We start from the raw sequence: 23,116 nt of genomic DNA, 5'->3' as shown, positions 1-23,116 counted from the left end.
GTGTTCCTTTCATCCGTAAAATTAGTAATGATGTGATCGGAACATTAAAAAATTGTAACACCAAAAGTGAAACGAATGTTTTTTGGCTTTTGGCAGTCAGCTGTTCATTAAAATGAAATTTCATCATTAAAAAAATTAAAATGGATTTATGAATTAAATAAAACTTTAAATGCATTGTTTCTTTTTGAAAAAAGTACTTGAATTTAGGATTAATCTTATTGCATCAATCTTTTACTGATGGCCCCTTAGTATGAGTGCAAAGAAAGGTAAAACTGTCTAAAAAATCTGAGATCACCAAATTTGATCTTAAATCAAAAATAAATCGATTTATTTTGCCCCATGAAAAGTTTTGATAGATCTAGATCAAAGATAATCTGATTCATTTTACCAATGGAAACCCCCATTAATAAATGCGTATTTTATATGACAGCTATAACCGACCTGTCAAAAGAATTCCAATGATTGGTTTTAATGGTGAAAACTAATGAACGATGGATTTTACTGATAGCTATAACCGGCCCCTTAATTATTATTTTGCCACTAGAACCTTAAGCAATAATTTCTTAAAAAAGAACCGAGACATTAAAATGCAAAAAGGTTATTTGGTATTTAAATACAGTTTATTTTTATTTGTCTATTAAACTTCTTATCTCCTATAAATAATTATTGGAAATTCCCCACTATACCGCCAAAATCTTCGATACTTGTTCGGGATTCTTGGAGAAAATCGTTTCTGGATTTTCAAATCCATTTGCCGGATCATGAACTCTCTCATAGATTTGCTTATAAATAGTAACAATAACATTAAACGCTCTCTTCTGTACGGTAGCTCGATGGTTGCTGGACAAGAGCAATTGAATTTGGGGTAGCAAAAGAATTTCAGGCATTTCCAGGAAAGCATCCATTTTACTCATGAAAATCTTCAACAGATTAGCTTCTATTTTGTTTTGATTGTTTTGTAAAATCGTGTAAATTGGGCCAAGATTTAAGTTAGCAACCAACGATGAGGCCTGCTCTGATGTAAGAGTATCCATTTGGGCTTCAGATTGGGCTTGGAGACGTTCAACTCTATCGTCCATGTACTCATAGACGGCCAAAGTGCTTTGCATGTGATAGAGACAGTTAAGAAGATACACAGCCATATCGACGGTAGGTAAATGGGATGCAGACTCTTGTACCGATTGGAGCAGTGGATCAATGACGCACGAGACGATTTTGGTGATGTCCGATTGACGACCATCGACCATGGTAGCGACAGATAGGATTTCCTTGAGAATATTCAAAAGTCGACCAACTGATGAGGGTGGAACTAAATCGCGTTGGGGAGGTTCCAAACCCATGACATGCGACGCTGGACGCTGAAGAATCGTCTTCACTTGACTGGACAACGAGTTCAAGTAGATCTGCTCGCTGAATTTCTGTAGATCGCTGATGCATTGTTCAAGAGCTCCTCCTTTGACAACCTGTAGTTAAAATTTTACTAAAATTGAGAACAACGGCTTAGGAAAATCCTCACCTGGTTGATTGTATGCTGATAAAATCGAAGTAGATTGGACAGAGCAAACAGAATGATGGTGTCCTTCTCTGAATTCAGGATAGTCTCCACACGAACCTTCAGGGGATGACACACACCATCGGCGATATGAGCCAAAGCCGTCTGAATTTGATCGGATAAGTCTGCAGCAAAGCGAAACATGAATAATTGACGCAAAATTAAGACTCCAACTTACCATTTTTGTCGCATTTCTTGACCAAAATCATAAGATTCTCCTTTTCGTTGGGGATGGCCTGATGGAGCCAGGCAAACATATCCCCGATATAACGTTTGGGATCGTGAGCATGCATTTCAATCGGTTTCGGATTGCCTCCAGGTCCACCTACAGTTAAAGCGTCTATAAACATCCTCACCAGAACTGCTCGACGAGAGATTGCATACTCATCGATGACATATCTGCAAAGACGTCATTTGTGGAGGCTTTGGTTTAATTTGGAACTCAGGAAACTTACTTAAACAAAACTGGACGATCCTGTAAGCGATTCATAGCTTCCACGACTAGGCCTCCGATCTCGTTGTTATTCAAGTTCCTACAGTGATTCTGAGTCCAGCGATAGAGACGCTCCAGAGCGCCTTCCTGGTGCAATGTCATCTCCTCCATGATGTCCAGAGCAGCTGTCTGATAGCCACACTGCATGAGAACTCTGCAATCGGAGTGAATTGCTTGGACTCTATCGAGTACCTTGAAAAAATCCCCAACAATCGGGGCATCTCTAGTGGTGCCGTACAACATTTGATGTTCGGGGACACTCAACTGGAATCGGCCTAGAAATGCCTCGGCTATTTGTTGGTGGATCTGTAGCTTACTACGTTCTTCTTGCAGAGAATTTGTCTGGGTTATCAAATCATGAGTGAGGGCTTTTGAATTCTCCAAATCCTCCTTCATGGTGCGCACTGAATTGGCCATGGTATCGATTTCGGTGCAAACAGCATCCAAAGACAGTTTGACTTCACGGAATGCATTGAGGAAGTTTTCGTTGATGCCGACGCTACGTTTCTCGATTTTACTGCGAAGATTACGACGAGTTTGAAGGGTGTTGTCGGTGAAGAAAGTCGATAAGTCGGCGAGAGCTTCCAAAGTGTCCTAGAGTTTGTGATGTTTTTATATAAAGCTTTGAGATTGCACGACTCTGGGGAATAATTCATACCTTGTCAGTGTCCAGACGCGTTTCTAGAATTTTATTAACCCTCTTTTGAATGCGATCTTCTTCAGCGGCGGATAATTCACTCATTTTATTGGAAGTTGAATTGAATATTTGTTAAAAACTTTGAAAATAATTTTTTAGAGCAACGTCAACAACAGAAAAATGTCAGCTGATTGTCAAAATTTTGACAGACTAACTTTTTCAACATCATTTGAACTTTAGATAAAAGGGAACTTTATGGATGCGTTCATTTATCCAAATTCTTATTTATCGATTCTACACATCAAAGTTATTAAGAAAATGTCCCTGCAAAACAAGAGAAATTCTAAATTAGGCACAAAATGGAGAATCCGTGGTTTAAAAATGTCAACTAAACGAATTCACTCGGCTTACTGACATTCAACAACATTTTTAAAGTATATAAATTGAAACATATACCACCTTTATAAATCGGAGTTTAAAAATAACTGAATTTAGTGATGAAAAGATTGAATATTGGCTCTTGATATTACCTTTTAAACCTCTACGTTCTTCAATAACGTAATGAAGTTGTTAAAGTTCACTTTTAGGACTTTCGTGAGGCACCTTCGTGAACTGTCACCATTTGGTGCAATTTTCGGGACAGTAATATTCGAGATCTTATGATGTATTACCTTCAAACTTTTTTCAATACTTTACAATCGATTCAAGATCTTAAAGATGTCATGAAGATATTGAGGGCTTATAGCCGTTAAACTAATTTGTCATAGAAAAATTCATAAAAAGTGTATCGTAGTGCAACCAAAGCCTTGGCAACCATTACTTTTCATATTCAATCTCGTACCCTCTTCTTGACAATGAAATAAAGAACCATTAACTTCTCTACACTCAGTATTTCGAATTTTCAAAATGCAAACCCGTGTGAGAAAATCTTGTAAAATCTTTATTCTTCTGAGGAAAAGTTTTTTGAAGAGGCCAAAATAACTTTTTCTGTTAGTCATTATGACATTAAACACATTGCATACATTTTTCATTTTTTAAATTCTTATGGAAAGTGTAGGATAATAAAATCAAGATAGTAAATATGTAGTAATTTGTCAGACACTACAAAGAGAGTGAGGTAAAAGTAAATAAAACATCATAACATAATTTACTGAATATAAACAAATTTTAAGAAAAAATCCTAATCCAACAAAGATTAAATAATTACTAGTGTAACATACGGTTAAATCACATTAACACTTTAACATCTCTGAACACGTCCATTTGTAACAAATTAACGTTAAAAATGCCCAACCTTAAACAACACCCCATTGTTTGACATTTCGATTGTCATCAAAATTGTATTTTCATTTCGTGTTGAAAACACCTTTGTAAAATTTTATTTATAAGAAATAAGAAAGAAACTTTCTTTCTTTTTATTCATTTGAAGATTAAGAACAACAGATCAAAACTAAAATGAGTAAATCAGCCCTAGCAAGTTTGACCGCTCAATATACAGATTCAGAAAATGAGGACGACAATCAAGATGATGGAAGCTCTGATTCTCAAAATTCAAACTCATCGCAAGTTGTACGTATTTGTTTAAATTGTCTTTATTGAAATAATTTATTAATAATCCGAATTGCAGCAAATTCCTCCTCCAAAACAACCAACTCCAGTTCCAACACCCGAAAAACCCAAACGCCCTAACAAAGCACTCCGCTTGGTCAGCTATCAAGACGACACAATAGTCTCCGACGATGAAGAGACCGAGAGTGAAGATGACTCCGAAGTCGCAATCGTCGAAAGTAAGAAAGAAGAAAAGAAACCCGCTCCTGTGAGTGAAGAATCAAAGATGGATGTTGATGCAGAAGAAGCATCTTTGAGCAAATCCCCACAAAAAGATAACAAGGTCGATAAGTATGCACACTATGGATTCTCCTTGCCCCCAGAGCCCAAAGGAAAACCCACAGTTGAGTTAGTTGAGAAGATCAGACATCTCTATGACAAAATGGAAACCAGCAACATGGACATGAATCGTATAATTCAGGAACGTAAGGACTTTCGAAATCCAAGCATTTATGAGAAACTTATTTCGTTTTGTGACATCAATGAGTTCGGAACGAACTATCCACCTGAGATGTATGACCCATTGCAATGGGGTCATGAGAGTTTCTATGAGGAATTGGCCAAAGCACAAAAGATTGAAATGACTAAGCGACAGAAGGAGAAGAAGGACAGCGATAAGATTGAACAGGCCACAGCCGCAGCAAGAAAAGTCGAAGAAGAAGCTAAAAAGAGGTAAGATATTTTATTTGTGTGCCTTTGAATCTATAATTTATTTATATTTGGTTTTATAGAAAATCGAAATGGGATCAACCAGCTCCGGTGAAGACAGCTCCACCAGCTCTCACAACGACAGTAACAGGAACAAAAGGAACAGTCATATCTGCTTTTGGGTCACTCCCAAAGAAAGCTAACGTGTAGATTTTAAGTTATAAATAAAGATAATTTTAAATACTAAGATTTTTAGTTTCGTTCCTAAGTTGAGGATGCAAGATGCAACATAAACATATATTTGCTAACGTTTTCGCTGAGTTTTTTGGATTTCGTTTTCCCTTTTCTTTTCTTTTGAATATTATTATGTCGCTAATTGATATTGAAATATTGGAAGAGTACAGAAACTAGAAAATTAAAACTATACCTTTTAAAATTAAAAAATTAAAAAACGATTCAATTAAACATTTTTTAAAGAACGAGAAGCGAAACATAAAAGAAATTTTAAAAATGGTTATATACTGTTTTAAAATAAGAGGTTTCATTTAGATATTTGAAAAATGGGTATTTTTTTAACAAAAAGCAATAAATGTTAATTTTATTAGTCAGGTTCAGACAACATTAAGAACTTTGTTTAATTTCACTCATTCAAAACAGAATAAGACCAAAAGGCAGCTTGTTAATAATTTGATGTCATCTTTGTACATAAAATCCATGATACTATCATCGCAAGATCATTCAGAGGTGCCACCTAGTGGCTACGGTGACATTAGTTAGTTCAGTTTGTTTACTTAAACTTTTGTGCACAAAACGTCAAACGCCACCTTGTGGCTAAGTTGAACGTAAGAAATAACAACTCCATGATACTACTACAAACGTCAAAGGATGTCATTGACTTGAAAGTAAAGCAAGTTTCTAGTATCTCATTGGCCAGCTGCCAAAAAATTGATTTCCAACTAAGGCAACTTTATTGGAAAGTTAGTCAAGAAAAATCTCCCTAACTATCAAGTCAATTGAACTTATGTCACATTGACAATTGATGATATATTTTAATTCAACAGAAATCTGAACTTTATTACTCCATGAATTATTTATTTTCTGCACAATTCCATTTAATCTTTTGTGTAAAATCGTTCCTTGTCAAATAGGAAGAGAAATAAGTAATACAATACAAAATATGAATCGTGATGGATTTGTAGCTTTCCTGAGGAGTGTTTTGTAGATAATAATGCTTTTGATAGTTTTTGTACAATGAACTGGAGGTAGATGTTAGTGAAGTCAAGTTTGAAGATTATGACAGTTAAAAACAAACAAGTTTCCTAGATTGCAAATGAAGTCCCTAATTTTGTCTGAATCTGTCTAATAACTCGGAGTTATACTTGACTTTCTTGAACCTAATAAAAGTACTGACAACATTATTTTGTACAAATGAAATCCCTACACAGTTTAAAAGTCTATTTAGCTGTGTTTTATAATGTAAAGAAAAAGTCCTTATTTCTCTTTCAAGACAAAATTTCTTTTACACACAACTTTTAATAAAATTGTGCACTAAAATTAACAAATCACAGAATTATAAAGTTCAGCTTTTAGTTGAATAAAATATCAGCTGACATTTTAACTTCTGACATTAAAAGACTTAATTTGATAATAAAGAAGATTTTACTTGGCTTGACAATCATATACTAAAGAACTTGAATTGGAGTCCCACGTGTTTTAAACAATGGAAAATGAAACAAGCCAAACAAGTCCTGCAATAACTGTTACAACACCACATTCTGTTCATGAAACTTCCAATGCACACATTTACCGCCCTACGCCAGGAAGACTTCTGCAAGATCTTGAATTGATTGTTACTACTTTTTTTTTCTCATGGTAGCACAATTTGAATCTATACCCACAGGACAGCGCAGTAGAGGAAGATCGCGAATCAGGTTGCGCGCACAAGTGGAAAGTGACCTCACCCAACTTGGATGGAAACTGGAGACATCTAGCTAGGAACCGAGCTAGATGGAGAAGTTTGTTGGGTGAGGCCCTAGTTCACACAGGACTGTAGCGCCACCTTAAGTAAGTAAGTAAGGTAACACACAAAAATGTTATATCATCAGGTTTTTCTAGCAAACCTGCGATCGTTTTGTTTCTTTGCAGGGCGGGGATGATAAGGGTATTATATAGCAACACTTTGGTCCCTCGAGAGGACTTTACCACTCATTTGCTTTCTTAGCCCAAAGAAACAGTGGTTTGCAAGAGTTATTCTGTTCGTTTGATCTCAGTGCTGTTGTTTTCTGCGTTTACAGCGGAACCTAGTTATACGAAGTCCTTGACTACCTCAAAGTTACGTCTGTCGATGGTGACGTTTTGACCAAGACGTCTGTGTTGTATGTTCTTTCTTGACGACAGCATGTTCTTTGTTTTGCCCTCATTAACCGTTAAACCCATTTTTGCATCCTCTGCATCAATACTCAAAAAAGCCCCATTGACATCACGCTGAGTTCTTCCGATTATGTCAATGTCATCAGCAATGTTAGTAATTGGACAAACTTTTTAATGATAGTGCCTTTAGTATTGACGTGGGAGCTCTACGATATTCTTTCAAGTACGATGTTAAAAAAATTGCATGACAGCGCATTACCTTGTCTTAAGCCTTTTTTGACATCGAAAGGTTCTATTAAATTGTTTCCAACCTTTATGGAGCAGTGTGAATTCTCCATGGTCATCCTGCACAAACGGACGAGTTTGGCAGGGATGCCAAAACTAGACATGGCTCTATACAGCTCGTCCCTGTAGATGCTGTCATATGTGGCCTTGAAATCGATGAAAAGATGATGGGTGTCGATTTGGTGTTCTTGGGTTTTTAACAAAGATCTGTCGTAATGTGAATATTTGATCGGATGTGGAATTTCCTGGTCTAAAACCACACTGATAAGGACATATCAGGTTGTTGACGATGGGCTTTATAAGTTCACTGATTGAGGTAGACTGATTCCTCTATAGTTGGTGTAGTTTAGAAGGTCTCCTTTTTCAAAATCAGGCAAACAATACTAAGGTTCCTTACATCGGGCATGCTTTCTTTTACAGAAAAGTTGGTGCATACTCCAAACCAACCTATCTCCAGCTGCTTTAAAGACCTCGGTATTCAAGCCATCCGCTCCAGCGGCTTTATTAGACTTCAGCTTAGATATGGCAATCTTTACTTCGTCTAACTCGCGAAGACGGAATTGTTGGGTTTCGTCGTCTTTTTTTGAATAAATCATCCTGCCTGACAGCGGAATTCGGTTTGTCATCGCCGTTATACAGTCTGCAGAAGTGGTCCTTCCATATTCTCAGCATTGACTGCGGTTCCACTATGATGTTTCCATTTCCGTCTTTGCAGCCTTCGGTTCTAGGTTTATGTACTTGTGAATTTCGTTTTACCTGTTTACAAAACTTTCGAACTTCATTCCTGCTTTTAAACCTCTCAACATCTTCGACCGCACGCTTCTCATGCCATCTCTTTTTCCTTCTGAGAAGACCGCTCATAGAGCTCATGAGCAGCTTTCGTCCTTTTATGCAGCGCCGCTTGTTCCTTGTTGGTGATTGCTTAAAACCCAGCACATCAGAGGCAGCTCCTCTGATTGCTTCTTGGCAATGTTGCTATTGGTTTTCGATACATTGTATTGGCGGCAGAGAACTTCTAGAAAGGTATGTAAAATGTAATATTGGTATGGTTAAATTATATTTCGACCAAAATATAGGATATGATTTTCGGCAATCACTCTTGGATTATCACTAGCCCATATGCGCCAATTCTGGTTATTGACGAATCCATTAAGGTGCAATCCCTGAATCCCACGACCAACTTCACTCCAAACTGTCAAAACTGTTTAAAAATAAAATTCCCTTCATCTTCAAACGAAACGAACAACAGCAGCAACAAAAAAATTCCCTATCTCTATCTCAACTTCGCAAGTCGCAACGTCAACGGTTGGCTGCACTGCCTACCTCAAAGCAACATGTCGTACTCGTAAAGTTGAATTTTTCTTTTTTGATACTGTGGAATTTTTTTAATTTCTCTCAATTTGATGTGTTGTACCTTTTTCTATAAATTAATTTCAAAGTTTATTATCGTTTGACCCTTTTATAATCCGATAAACAAATCAATTTATTCGTTAATTTCTTCTGAATATTGAATATTTGCTTTGCAAAACCCTCCGCTCAATTTATTTTCATTTAAAATAAAGAAGATAAAAAAGAAAAACGCGAAAACGAAAGACGTCGAAGAAAAAGAACAGAAAAAAAACGAAAAATCTGCTGCGAAGCGAAGCGACTGCTGCTGCTGCTTCTTCTGCTACTGCAGTCCGGTTGTGTGTCCCTCAGTTGGACCTGTGGATTGGAATTCAATTGAATTTCACGACAAATTTACTAAAAAAATAAAAAAAAACAAAAGAACAACTTCGACAATTTAAACTTAAACTCCATCGCAAAGAAAAGTGAGAAAACGCGAGTGAAAAATAAGATAATTCAAGAACAGAATTCACATCACAGAGCATCGCTGTATCTGCTGTGAACTGGAAATCTGTGTATTTTTTTGATTCTTGGTGTCGGCACAGAAGCATCCACCAAGTTTTATGGAATCACAGTATGTTAATAGTTGATGAGACATTCACCGCTACCGTCGTCGCCTTTGCCGCTGCCTCAACCTTCGCCATCGCCATTATTGTCTCCTCCTTGTCGTCGCAGTTGCCGTAAACCTCACCGTCACCGTCACTATCACCATCGTCGTTGTCGTTGTCGTCGTCGTCATCTTTGTTTCATCTCTGGTGAATCTATAAATATATATTTCTCTTGTTTTTCTTGTCTTTGAATTGAATTAAAAAGAAAAAGTGCCAAATCAGTTAGTAGTTCGTTTTTTGTTTGTATTGTTGTTTAAATAAAAAGTTAACCCCCTCGGGCTACCCTTTGAGTTGTTGGAAAAATTAAATTCCCCCCGGGAGGTGCTCAGTTCGACTCAACTTGACTCGGCAATCGTGTTTCCCACTTTCCGTGTCTCCCACCATTCGCCTCGCGTTTATTTTGTGTTGTTGTTGCCATTTTTCTCGTTTCAATTACTTTGACTTTGAGATACAGCACTGTTTTGCTGTTCTGAGAGAAGCACCGAGAGTTACGCCAGAGAACTACGTCGAGTTCTGAGTTCTGTGAACCGACGAACGAACCGACCGACACCCAGTCGAGGAACGGGAAAGGGGGAAAGGACACCTCCTGCTCCTCTACTATACTCTTCACTCGTAGTCAAAAAATTGAAACCGCGCTAAAGTGATTCTCTGTTTCTTTGCCTTTAGCTCTGGCTTTGGACGTTTTATTTTGTTCTTTGATAAATACAAAATATTCGCGCGTCGCGCGTGTCTTTGTTGTCTCTGGGACTGCTGTCGCTGTGTGCCTTGGCTGGAACTCTTCATCGCAGGAACCACCTCAACAGTAAAATCCACAAACTCAAACTCAATTGCACATCTCAGTCGGTGGGTCGTTGTCATCGTGGTCTTCTGTCTTCATCGTCGTCGTCAAAATGGCGGACTCCTACTATCAGGTAAGTGAAAAATTTAAATTCCTCTTCTTTTTGTTTCTCAGGCACAAGACTTAAAGACTAGCACCTGTTCTCATGAAAAAAAGAGGAGGAGATCGAGGAGAAATGCCACACGGTAGTTCGCTGTTAACCGTGCCGTCAATGGCTCTGGCTCCATCTCCATCCATAAAATAGTAACATTGTGGACGGATGGTGGGAATTTATATCTTCAACCGGAATTTCTATTGTGTTTTGTATTTGTTTATTTTTGTGTTTTCGTTTTTTGTTTTGTTGATAGGTTCCCCTCGTGCGATAGTTTGTTATCGTGTCGGACTAAACTACTGGCTTCCTGTTTTGTTGTCGTTATTTTTATTTTCTCGTAGTTGTTGTTATTTGGTTTTGGCGCTTGGTTTGGTGCATTAGATTGCATTTTACAGCAGAGCAGTCAAAGCTAAATTTTGTTTTTGACGCAAGCGCTTCTGGCAAAATTCGCGTTCTGTTTTGTATCCTGTGTACTCGTACCTACGCTACACGCTTTATTATTATATTTCACGTTGTTTATTTGTTTTTTGTTTTCCTTTTATTTTTGTTTGCTTTCTTCAGCAAGAGTTTCCCACCCAAACCCAATACCCAGGCCGACTGACGACCAACGACCGACCCAACCTAACAAAGCTTGAGTATTGAGGTTTCATCAATGAAAATAAAATTTGGTGTTGCTGGCTACCGTACCGGTGTGCGGCAATGGCAATGTTACTGTTGTTGTTGCTGCCAGTTACGAGTTTTCATTTTCATAACTTTTTTACATTCCCAAAGCATCCGTTTTTCTTTCCTCTTCTTCTTTGATTTCTTTGTTGTTTGTTGTTGATTTTGGAAACCCGGCAAAAGAGACATGCGACATGGAATTGGAATGAATAGATGGCTCGGCATAGTCCTTCGTTATGATATACATACCTTTTTGGTATAGGTAAAGGTTGCTAAACATTCATTAGTTTACTTTTTTGAGGCGTGAGTCATTTTAGAGGAATTTTAGGTCGTGGGTAAGATTGTTTGGATTTGTTGTCTCATTGGGATAGAATGTCCTTTGTTTTGCATCCTCAGTTGGATAATAAAATAGATTAACATTACATCGCGTGCTTGGGAGAATTTTTTTGCGAATATACACATTTTGGTTGAATAATAAATGGAATTTATTCTCATAGTCTAGCATGCGTAACTTGATAAGTGTTAAAAAAGGCTATAATTATAGAACGGTTTGGAATAAGTTCTGGGGTAAAGACTCAAGAATGACAAAAGTATAGATGCTGGTGCTTTAGCTACGTTAATTTTACCTCCGCCCTATCTTTAAGAGTAGAAAACCATTCAAGGAACATCAACAAAGGAATCATTGATTTGCATAAAATTCTTCTTTCAATTAGTGGAATTTAATTTGAAAACAAATTCAAGTCTATGCTCCAAATTTGCTGTCATTTTGTGCCCAGGTTCCTGTCAAGATTATATCAGAAAAAAATATTAAACAGACATAGTTTGGGACTTCAGTTCATCAAGGTAAGGGAACAGACCTAATATATTACATTTTTCAGTCAACTGTCAAATAATTGGATACGTTTAAAAATTTGGTACTGAGTTTTTTACTACGTTTACATGCAAAATCTAAAGTTCATGTTGTCATTTGAGTTGAGAGCTCGAATTGAAGTGTATAGGCCCGTTCCCAACCTTGACTAAAACTGCCAACGTTTACATGCAAAATCTCAAGTTCAAGTTGATTTTTGACCTAAGTTATTTGTCATTTGAATCGAAAGCTCGAATTAGAGTTCAGTTGAAATGGTGTTGAAGTAACAATTGACATCAAACGGAAGTGTATGGGCCCGTTCCCAACCTTGACCATAACTGGTAACTGTCAAAAATTTCTGTTCAACACTTTACAAATTTGGTATGTATTTTTGAGCAGAAAAGAGCGCTCACGAAAGAGTAAAATAATTTCCCCTTCTGACAAATTCTGCCCAGAAATTTCTTTGGGCAGAATTTGGTTTGTCAAATGTCATATAGCGATACACAAATTGTGCGCTATTAGCCATAATATTTGTATGATCTCGAAGTCTTAACTTTCCGTATTCACACAAATATGAAAATATTATGTATTACGACTTTTTCGTCTTTATTGTCAAGCTCTGAGAATAATATTTAAAAGATTTCTTAATTATTCTCAGCATTTGATTGCTGAGTGGTGAATTTTGTTCATATTTGATTTTCTGTTTCTGTCAAGTTTACCGAATTTTTTGCACAAACCTTTTTAAAGTATTTTGTAACAAGATTTTTGGGAAAAACCAAATATAGTTCTTCATTTACTTGTGGTTTTTTGACAGCTGTCACTAGATTTATGCCCAGTTTGTTTTGAAATTTCATAATAATTAAATTTACTCCTGAATATATGTTTTTTTCTTTGCGGTTATGTGAATTCGCCTTTATGTACAAATAAGAACAAGATACAGAAACAGAATATTACTGACATACGGCATCAATTGCTGCAAAAAGTGGTCGAAAATTGGATCTCTTCACGGGCGCCCAATTGCTTGAAAATTTTTAAGACATAATGGCTAATCTTTATTTTTAAAATAAACCTAATTTCTTGGCCATAAAATTAAATTACATGCTTTTTATTTCATATTATACACCACACATCTAAAAAAAACACCCTTTCTATGCATTTGTTCAATCTTGTGTTCAAAGATAACAGTACTTTGTATATGAAGTTCTTAATGTCATCTGAACTTGCCTATTTTTAATTTCTCAGTCACCTGTCAATAAATTGGGCATGTTCAATAAGAATTGAATAATGAACCTTCAGCGTTGATCAAAAGGTTGACGCAAATCAGAGATAAATGTTAGATATGCAAAGGATGGAATGATTACAAGTTCCTTTTATATTTTTGCATATTTTACCATTATTTATGGAGTAAAGCGATTTTTAAGTGGTTGCCTCGATTGACTTCGCAGAAGCGCATTCGGTTACTCTTATTTTTTAAATCCATGTTAAGGTTTCGTGATGTAACTCGCGGATTACTTGTGTTATATTAGCCTCATATTCTTGAATCGTTTCCGAATTGTAAACTTTCACAGTTTCCCATGAAAAAAGTTCAGCGGAATCAAATCGCAGCTGCGAAGCTACTAAATGACATTGCCAAGTTAACTGATAACTCAATTAATAAATTTGATAACCAAACGCCGAAATCCTTCTTCAATTTCTTTAAAAATAATTTCTTGAATCTCGCATTCTCGGTTAGATACCAGTTAAGGCTATCATTGGTTTTCATCATTGCAAACAAACATTGGAATTTTTTTGACAGGTCGTTTATAGCTATTATTACAAATTTCTGTCATTGAAAAATTTTTCCTGATTGAAAGCCACCGACAAATTTTTACTGACAGAAATCTGTCATTGGAATTGTGTAAAATTGGAACACAAATCAGTGGAACGATTCGTTTTACTTTTGAACATAATAGCATCAGCTGTTCAGGAAAATGAATTTCCGTCCGAAAAAATATAAAAAATCATTTTTAGGGAAAAAATAAATGTGCAACCAAACTTTTTTTTCTCAAAAAAAAAATCTTTGTGTGATTTCCGATCAATCGGTATACAATTTTTATTTCTAATCAAAGGTAAAACTGTCAAATATTTGTCCGAATCCATTTCACTGATATCTATAACTGGCCCCACATTCCCATCTTTGGGCACTTTATTAAATTTGAATATTTTGAGTTTTGATTTCACAAAATATTAACTGAAAAAAATAAGTGCAATTAGTAAAACTTTGGAAACTGATCCATTCCTTATGTTTAATGCTTAAGTTAGCGAGTTGACGTAGCTGTCAACTTTTTAACATTCATCAAACTGACAGATGAATAAAAAAAATTGATTTTTATTTAAATATTATTTCTGTTAAATTCGAGTACAAGTTGCATATATTTCATATAAATTTAGAAAAATCCAAACAACGCCTTAGATCACTTAAAATTCTTAAGAAATTAATCTAAAATGTACAATTATCGTTAAAACTAATTCATTTCGGAAATTCCTGCATCTCGGACATGTAAAATCTTAAATCCCATTATTGCTTGGTCTAGATAGGCATAAGTAAAGATCAAAATATTGTTGGCCATTCGTAAACTATTTTAAGACCAACAAAATGTCATAGGGAAGATTTTTCATGTTCTTTTTGTTGTTGTTGATGTTATTTTGAATAAAAGTTTCCAAAAATAAATCGAACTTGTGTAAGCTGAATTGCCTGCCGGTTCTGGTTAGGTGAGTCCTCACGTCGCGTCGTCCTCTTTTTTCAGTTAGTTTATCCATTTGCAATATTCGCTATATAGCGGTGTAATGTGCACAGTTCTGGTTCGAAACTCGGTGTCCAGTTTTAAAAACAGAAAATAATCAAAAACAGAACAAAAATGTTTTTTATTTTTTCGAGGACCTGTTTTATTTGCGCACTGCTGAGCGTATTTACATATCTACGCGAGCGAACAAACGTCGAAGACGACGACGACGCCGAATCGTTGCAATGGAAGCATGAAGTGTAGGTAGACCGCCAGGTATTTCTAGATTGCCCGCCGAGAACAAGGTCAATTCTGATTGCGGGGCACAAAGATACAGAAGAGCAAACAAGAAAAGGCTATATGTACATAGGTATGATGTATCTACAAACTTCTACGCGAATCTCGCATCGCGTTGTCGACGTCGACGTCTTCGGCCGCATCAGGTGTAACTTTTGGTTCTAAATTTCGATTGCACTAACGATGCAGTTTTGTGTTGTTGTTGTTCTTGTGGAGAAATATCTTTCGTTGTGTTTTCTTCTACCCCAAAAAAAAAAACCAAAAACATAAAACGCCAATGCAAATTAGGTTTGTTATTTTATTTTTATTTTTTGTTTGTATTTAAAATGTTTTATTTAGTTTTAGTTTATGCCTGAGCTTGGCAGTTTATTTATAGAATAATCTGTAGAAGATGAAGTGCCGTTGTCGTGTGCCTTTTAGCAGATAAGTAGGTAGGTTTGTGAGTGCGTCCAATTTTAGATTTTATTCGATTGCATTGGAATGGATTGGATTGGAGAGAGAAGATGGTGATGTTGAACTTAATTTTTGATTTTTCTTTTACATTTTATACTTTTAAGTTTAATTTAGTCTTCTTTTCTTGCTTTTAGTCCTAGATTGATGGAATTTAATTTAAAAAGGAATAAGTTGTATTGTTGGTTGAAAAGAAACCGGTTGTGTTGCTGAGTAAATACCAATCTTGCTGGAATTGGGTTGGAGTAGGATATTTAGAGTTCTTATATTTAGATAGTCAGATCTTCGGAACCGGAATTGGTTGAATCGAATGTATCTTGAAAGCTAGGCATAAAGTTCTTACGAGGATGGAACAGTTACGGAAATGTATGTATTTTGACTATGTGGAAATAATTCGTACAACAAAATTTTGTATAATAATAAACTAGTCCTTGGAACATGGAAGTTGTTAAACTGCAATTCTACAGACAAATTTCAAGAATGTTGCTGCACAAGAATTCGAAGAATTCACTTTGAGAAATTCTTTATTATTAGACTTTATTGACCTTAAAATTTGGCTACTTAATTGCTTCATAAGGTATGTCATGATACACTTTGACACTTTAAGTCTCGGTTAGGTTATCTTTAAGTGGCTTGACTGAAAAATCCAACACACTTACACTAGGAGTTAGTCCATTGTGATCTTGGTCTTTCCGTACTCGTTAAGCTTGAGCTTCTAATGCCTAAAGGGTTTAAGGCAGTAAATGTCGCTATTTATCAGGTCGCTCGAACCATTCTAGAAAAAGTTTCTTAAGTTGAGTCTTCGTTTTTTTGATAGGGCTGAATATGAACATGTTCTATGCACCTTCCACAAAAATTATTTGTTGGAGCTCCAATACGAGCAATACCAAGCGAGTTAAGTTGCTTTGAGCGTCCCTATTAAGTTCGGGAAGGTCCTCTTGCTGAGAATTAGCGGGCCTGAGAAGCCTGCTTGTCCGGCACTACTCGCCTTAGTATGGCCAATACACTGCCATTTCCGTTTTCGTATATAATAGAGTCTATTGGTTCCTGACCTGTTCTCCCATTAATCTTAGCTTTGGAGATACGGTTGAGTCAAAAAATCTTCACGATGTTGCAAAGATATGTTTGTTGTAACAGTATCTGTAACTTTCCCAGTGCTGAACCCATAAAGCAGCAAGGATTCAACAATGCACCGGATTAGTCGTAGCTTGGTCTGTTAGCCGGAATTACGAAATATGCCTTTCCTTTACTGATACTTCAGTTTACGTTAGTTCCGCTTTTTTTTTTATAAATTCACAAGCACTCAAGGGGTTATTAGTACCCTTAATATGTTTATATTTAAACACAGTGCGAGCGTTAGGAAAATAGGGAAGGATTTAAAAGGAGATACTGGTGCACATTGATCTTAAAATTCTGAACATCAAAATGGGAGGGAAAAACAAGTTTGCCAAAGCATTGCACATTCTCGATGTGCGATTTGAGAAAGAATCTCTATACTTGACAGTACGCCCGAAATTGAGCTCAAGGGTAAACTGATCAGCATTCCTAGAAGTGCCAGTATTACGGCTGAATTGTTTAAGGGGTGGAATGCAACTCGCTAATTCAACAGAACATTGTTTGTAAAAATATCTATAAAACAACGAAAGGCATGAAACATTGCCATTGCATTAAATTCTACACGGTTTTTGATTCCCCATTGGACAATGTTGTCAGATCGGAATTTAATGAGCTTATCATACGCTGCCGTTGAGGTTCCACATCCGAAGGACAAGGATGTGAATCTAGAAACGAATATGAAAACTTGAGGGTACTGTCGTCGGCGAAACAGTTTAATGGATTAGAAGTGACAGCCAAAAGATCGTTTATGAATATAAGGAAGAGAGTCGGAGACAAAACGGAGCCCTGGGGGACACCACCATTTATTTTATGAATTTCAGACTTCAAACCATCTAATACAACTTGTATTGAACGGTTAGAAAGGTAATTTCTAATCCAACGAAGAAGAGATTCATCAATACCAAAAACACGCATTTTCGATAATAGAGCTTGGTGCCAAACTCTATCAAATGCTTTTGAAATATCAAGTGCAATAATCTTACTTTCTCCAAAACGATGTAAAGATTTGTTCCACTTTTCGGTGAGATGAACCATGAGATCACCAGTGGACTTATTGTTACGAAAGCCATACTGTCGGTCATTAAGAAGCTTCCGTTCTTCAAGATATTTCTTAAGCTGAAAATTAATCAGCGTTTCCATGACCTTAGAAAGAAGGGACGTAAGTGCAATTGGCCGATAGTTTGAGGGCGAGGAAGATTCGCCTTTTTTAGGGAATACAATTTTCCATCCACTCGGGAAGAGACCTGTAGAATAGGACAGATGGAAAAGCTTCCGCAGTGGTTTGGCTAGCGTTGAACAATACTTCTTCAGAACAATAGGGGGAGCGGATTTGTGTATGTCAAGGTCTTTAAGTACTCTTGCGACTGCACGAGTGCATAAGAAGATTCGTCACCGGTAGCGTCGAATTAACAGCAAAATGTGCTGCAAGCAAATTGGATTTGTCAATCGAGCTTACATAGGGAGTGTCATTGTGGACGAGCATTGGAGCATTTTTTACAAATGAACAGAAATTTTTACTACCTATGCGACATTGTAGTATTTTTTGCATTAATTTCTGATCATGCAACAATTTGGTTCGTCGAATATGACCATTACAGATCTTTCTAGCACGTTTAAACTTAACCGGTTTTCCTCAGACGGGTTGGCCTTATAACAACGGAAACTTACATCTCTGAACCTAATAACCTCTTTACAGCTCGAATCAAACCATGAGTTCTCTTTGGGTTTGATAGATTTCACCCTATTCGGGATAAAATTTCTCATTCCACAACGAATTAAATTTGTTACCACATCTGCGCTGGAATTCACGTCACTATCGAGGAAGCATAGTGACCATATTGCTAAACGGTTCTCATAGGAGTTTTTTCTTTAACTGGGTTTTTTTGACATGAGTATTTTTCAGATACGATATAATGATGTGATGTGCCTAGAGGCACACTGATTGTTTATTGATTCATTAGGGTCGCTACCCGAGAAAGTTTCAAGGCCTTATAGTTTTTACAGAATTGATCTTTAACCACATGATTTTGTATTCCCCCTCCACCCATCTTATCATTTTTGATAACGATCTATGATCCTATGAGAAAGTAAGAATACATCGTCCACGATTGCAAAGTTCTTTGAATTCCTCCATTTCTATTCGATAAAGTTGCTGGCAGTACGTCACTTTTTATCAAGAGAAAAAGTATTGGAGAGAGTATACAGCCTTGTCTAACTCCATTTTGAATTTCTATTTCCTCTGACAACCTTCCTCTATTCAAAACGTGACATTTGGATTTATCACATGTATCCTTGATAATAGCAATCACTTTATCCGAGGTTTTAGGACCCATATTTTTGATAGCCGGATAATCCAATCTTCAAGATAGCTTTCTTAATAAGTGAGTGAGCCCGTTCGATGTTGTTATGACTGTACGAAAGAGCTCTGCAAGAATACCATCAACTCACACCACTTTGTCACTCTTAGTATTTTGATGGAGATATTGAGCGAAAGCTTTGAATAAGCTAAAGTACTTTAAGTAATTCTATTCTTGGCAACTTTGTCAGCTTTACAATCTATGACCCGTTAGGAAACAATGGTGAAAATTGAATTGTTTTGACATTTTCCCAAGAGAAGATTGAGGGCTGTTTGTGAGTTTATCAAGACAACAGAGCAATGTTTTATAAGAAGATGCTTATATCGGTTGTTGTTGCTTAGCTTCAGCTAGAACTTTCTTTGGTATGATAAACTTTCTAAGAAGATGGTGAAAACACTTTAAAAAGTTTGATAGCCTTTAAACGGAGATATCATCGGATTATGTTTGTTTTTTTAAACGAGATTAACCTTTTAGAGTGATATCTTGTCGTTGTCATTTGTCGAATGTGTTCCGTTTAAGTCCTAAAATCCATGTAGATACTTAATTATAATTTTGCATGCTGCAGTCAACGTCATTAATCTGTCTTTAAACTTTGAAAATGTCTCTCATTCTATAACAAGCTCAAATATTAAATGTCAAACACGTCATGTACAGCATGATGTATGGAACTTAAAATTATTATCTGCCCCATATTCTCGTACGCCGTCGTTTGTTCGGTTGGTCGGTCTTCGCGTCGTCTTAACATCTTCAATGCACTTATACGCTATTAAGATTAAGTATCCACTTAAAACAAATTCTCCAATGTAACATTGCTCTTAAATTTCTGGCTGTACTTGTAATAATATCTCAGAAAATATTATAGGCACTTCAATCGTATGTGTAGCTAAGCTATATTAAGATGACATCATATAAAGATACATCACATCATCAGATTAAATTAAAAGACATTTTTTCGCTTTCATTTTATAGAAATTCAAATAAAATAGAAGACAAAAAAGAATCTCTATAATAAAGTTGACAGTAAATAATAAAGATTGCCGTCAAAGATTCCTGTTTTCAATTAGAAAATAAATATAAGGAATAACAAAAATAACAAAATCAAAAATTTAATTCCTTTCAATTAGAAAACCAGATTCCAACTATACAAAAACAACAACATCAAAGATAGAATATCTACTCAAAAGCCAGGACAGGATGGACGGACCATGCCATAACTATGCCATGCCATGGTCTGTGGCGCCTAACCGTTTGAGTTGAAGTAAAGTTTTGAGCGTGAAAACAGGAATTCTTTGTGGGTCACCATCATAATAATCATCATCACCAGAAGAAGAAATTCCAATGCGGAAAACCATGCCAATTGCAGTGAAATTCATTTATGTTGTCTTAATTAACCAATGAAGTGAATATTGGCCAATTAATCTAAACAAGGATTGAAGTCCATAAATTATATAAAACTAAACTATTCCTTCTACATATATTTTTGTAATTGATGTAGTTAGGAGATTATCTTGTAAAAAGGAAAGAGTGCATAATAATCTTAAATTTTGTCATTGAAGTCATCATTTAAGGAGATCAAGTGACTTTTGGAGTAGTACAAGAAGATTAAAACTATTCAATATTCGTCAAATAGGACTAAATCATGTGAATCTTATGGGAAGCAGTGGTATTTAGTTGATGGAAGGATGTGAGAGATATTTACATAAAAGGTCTTCCAAATGTATACACTTATTTTCAGTCGAGACATTTGGGAAAATGACTATATTCCAGACCATTCAGGTGTAGAATAGACGTGTGGGTTTCGAGAAGACATAAAAACTCATATAATTTAATTCCCGTGTTTTGTTGGAAAATCTATCAATAGTATAATAAGATTTTACATGAAAAACAAAAACAATATCCGCAGTAAGAATACTACCGATAAAAGTTAAAGTAGAATCTTACAACGGACTTATGTGATTTCGTTCTCAAATGTTGGTACGATTGATATTGTATTTGTATCTCGATGGCTGTGTTCGTTGAGTAGTTGTGCATATGAAATCATGTGTTTTCCATTGGGAAACAAAAATCAATCTGTTACTGTTGATATTATTAAGTTTTGTTAATGAAAATGGACTAACTGGGCTTATTTTGCAAAAGAAAATAACAGAAAAGATAAATAAGTTTTGCTATGTTTCCACCAAAGGTTTATCCCAGTTTAAGAAGAATTTAAAAATTATTAAGTTTGACAGCACTTTATAAAATGCAAATGGTGTTTCGATGTTTCTGATGAAGTGCAAGTGAAATAGTTTGATTCATGTTAAACAATGAAGAACTGAATAGTTCAGCACCATATAAGAATATGCTACCTATTTTATGTGCAATTTTTTTTATTCTACGAGTAATTTGATTAAAACAAAACTAATTTTTGTACACAAACATGCAAAACAAATAAACCATAATGCATTATCTGTAAAGCCAACTCCTCCACACATGTTTTTCTTCACAAATGTTGGCATGACTCCGATCCCCGACCGGAATCGAGTCGAATCAAGCTCATTTCAACTCGATTCAGGTATATGAAGAATTGAATCAACGCCACATGTTAATGTAGTAGTCTACGAACAAACCCCCTCGAAGTTTTTATTTTATGTCAAAGCTGTAATTGTTAAATGAACTTTTTTTAAAGAATCTCAATTTTCAGATGTTTTCTTAACATTTCTTCTTGAAAATTGTCCATTTTATTAGTTTTAGTTAGTTTTTTTTGCTAAAGTTAATTTTAACTTTTGATTTTCACAAAACTTTTTTCTATTTGTGTTTTTTTTTTAAATAATTATTCTGACAGGTGTACCAATTTTTAAATACAAAAATCTGGCTACTGCCAATGTGTTTTCTCGGGAGTTTTCTACTATACTATTTATAGAATGCCAAAAAAACACGGTTTATGTAATAGAGAAGAATTTAAATTTATAATAAAGACAAGGGTTTACCTATATGTTTCAAAAATGATTTCGTGCCGAGAAGCCTAATTTTAAACACCTTTTTGCAGAAAGCATTCAATTTATGTCTTTTGAAGAATGAGAATAAAGATTTTCATGCTTGTGTTTAGCATTCAACTCGGTTTAAATAAATAAATTAGGTGGCGCAACAATCCATAGAGAACTAAGGCCTAATTATTTACAATTGCGACTAATGTTGTCAGTTAAAGAGGGGACCTACAGTTTTAAGTTGAACGGCTAATTTGAGAAAGCACTTCATTGGTCATGCTCATGCCCAATGTCCTACGAACTAACCATCAAGCCACAAGTACTATTTTAACTCAGTTGTTTTGTTCTGAGCTAAAAGAGCACGCTCTGAATACGAACAGAACACTTTGAGAAAGAAACATAGTAACACACATTTGAAGCTCTGAGCCTTTAGAGGTAAAAGGGATACACACATTTTTGTTTGCTAGTTCAGACTCTGCTCTGAACTAATCAGAAAAATGCCTTATTTAATGACAAACCAAACTCAACAAAATCAACTGACAGCTGTCAAAAAGACCAACTCAGCAAAAGGTATTGCCAGATTGAAAAAAAGCTAAATTAAAATATAGAACATTATGTTATTTAAGTTAATGCTTCATAGTAGCGTATTCTTTAATTCCAATTTGTGAAGACAGTGTTTCTAGTTAAGAATTGTAGGTCAATGATTGCTTAGATGATTTTTTCTCTAAATGCTAGAATCGTGTCTGAATTTTTAGCTAAATATCTGCTTCACAGTTTCCTAGAAAAAAATCCACAAGGATTGAAAAGATTGATTGTGGCATACGCTGTGAGATAAAGAAGTCAAGCTGCTTGAACGAGAATTAAACAAATATAGAGTAACATGAGAAAAATGTTCCTAGCTTCATTTACGAAGAAAAACGTTCCAATTTTTTTTTATATTGTACGTGCACTCAAGATGATATGAATACTCTTACATTGATTATACACAGTGCGAGTAATTAGGAAGGGAGGATAGGATTTGAAAGGAGATACCGATGCACATTGGTTTTGAAAGCCTGCACATTGTAATGAGTGGGAAATACACATTCGTGTAGTGCGGCTAAAAAAATAATCTCTGTACTTTGCATACGACCGAAATTGGGCTCAAG

General features: G+C 35.7%; 3 protein-coding genes across 3 annotated transcripts in view; 2 read left to right on the top strand and 1 right to left on the bottom strand.

The window, feature by feature from the left end:
* Positions 1 to 598: 598 nt before the first annotated feature.
* Positions 599 to 2,858, bottom strand: LOC129951838 (conserved oligomeric Golgi complex subunit 6). Its single transcript, XM_056064188.1, has 5 exons — positions 2,704 to 2,858; positions 2,008 to 2,639; positions 1,731 to 1,951; positions 1,517 to 1,677; positions 599 to 1,463 (listed from the first exon to the last, which is right to left on the bottom strand). Exons 1-5 carry the CDS (start codon positions 2,785 to 2,787, stop codon positions 681 to 683), a joined length of 1,881 nt encoding a protein of 626 aa, XP_055920163.1. The 5' UTR covers positions 2,788 to 2,858; the 3' UTR covers positions 599 to 680.
* Positions 2,859 to 4,012: 1,154 nt separating this feature from the next.
* Positions 4,013 to 5,185, top strand: LOC129950091 (SAP30-binding protein). The gene is made up of 3 exons (XM_056061894.1): positions 4,013 to 4,251; positions 4,310 to 4,962; positions 5,022 to 5,185. Exons 1-3 carry the CDS (start codon positions 4,138 to 4,140, stop codon positions 5,146 to 5,148), a joined length of 894 nt encoding a protein of 297 aa, XP_055917869.1. The 5' UTR covers positions 4,013 to 4,137; the 3' UTR covers positions 5,149 to 5,185.
* Positions 5,186 to 8,897: 3,712 nt separating this feature from the next.
* The window catches only part of LOC129950053 (serine/threonine-protein kinase N), a 255,008-nt gene continuing 240,789 nt past the window's right edge, over positions 8,898 to 23,116 (top strand). Inside the window, exon 1 of the mRNA XM_056061841.1 lies at positions 8,898 to 10,498. Within this exon, the coding sequence (XP_055917816.1) occupies positions 10,478 to 10,498 (21 nt within the window). The 5' untranslated portion in view covers positions 8,898 to 10,477. The remainder of the gene's footprint in view (positions 10,499 to 23,116) is intronic.

Source organism: Eupeodes corollae, chromosome 3 (assembly GCF_945859685.1).
Source record: "Eupeodes corollae chromosome 3, idEupCoro1.1, whole genome shotgun sequence".
Lineage (NCBI taxonomy): Eukaryota > Metazoa > Arthropoda > Insecta > Diptera > Syrphidae > Eupeodes > Eupeodes corollae.
The sequence above is the reverse complement of the archived record's forward strand: the minus strand, read 5'-3'. Positions and strand labels throughout refer to the sequence as shown.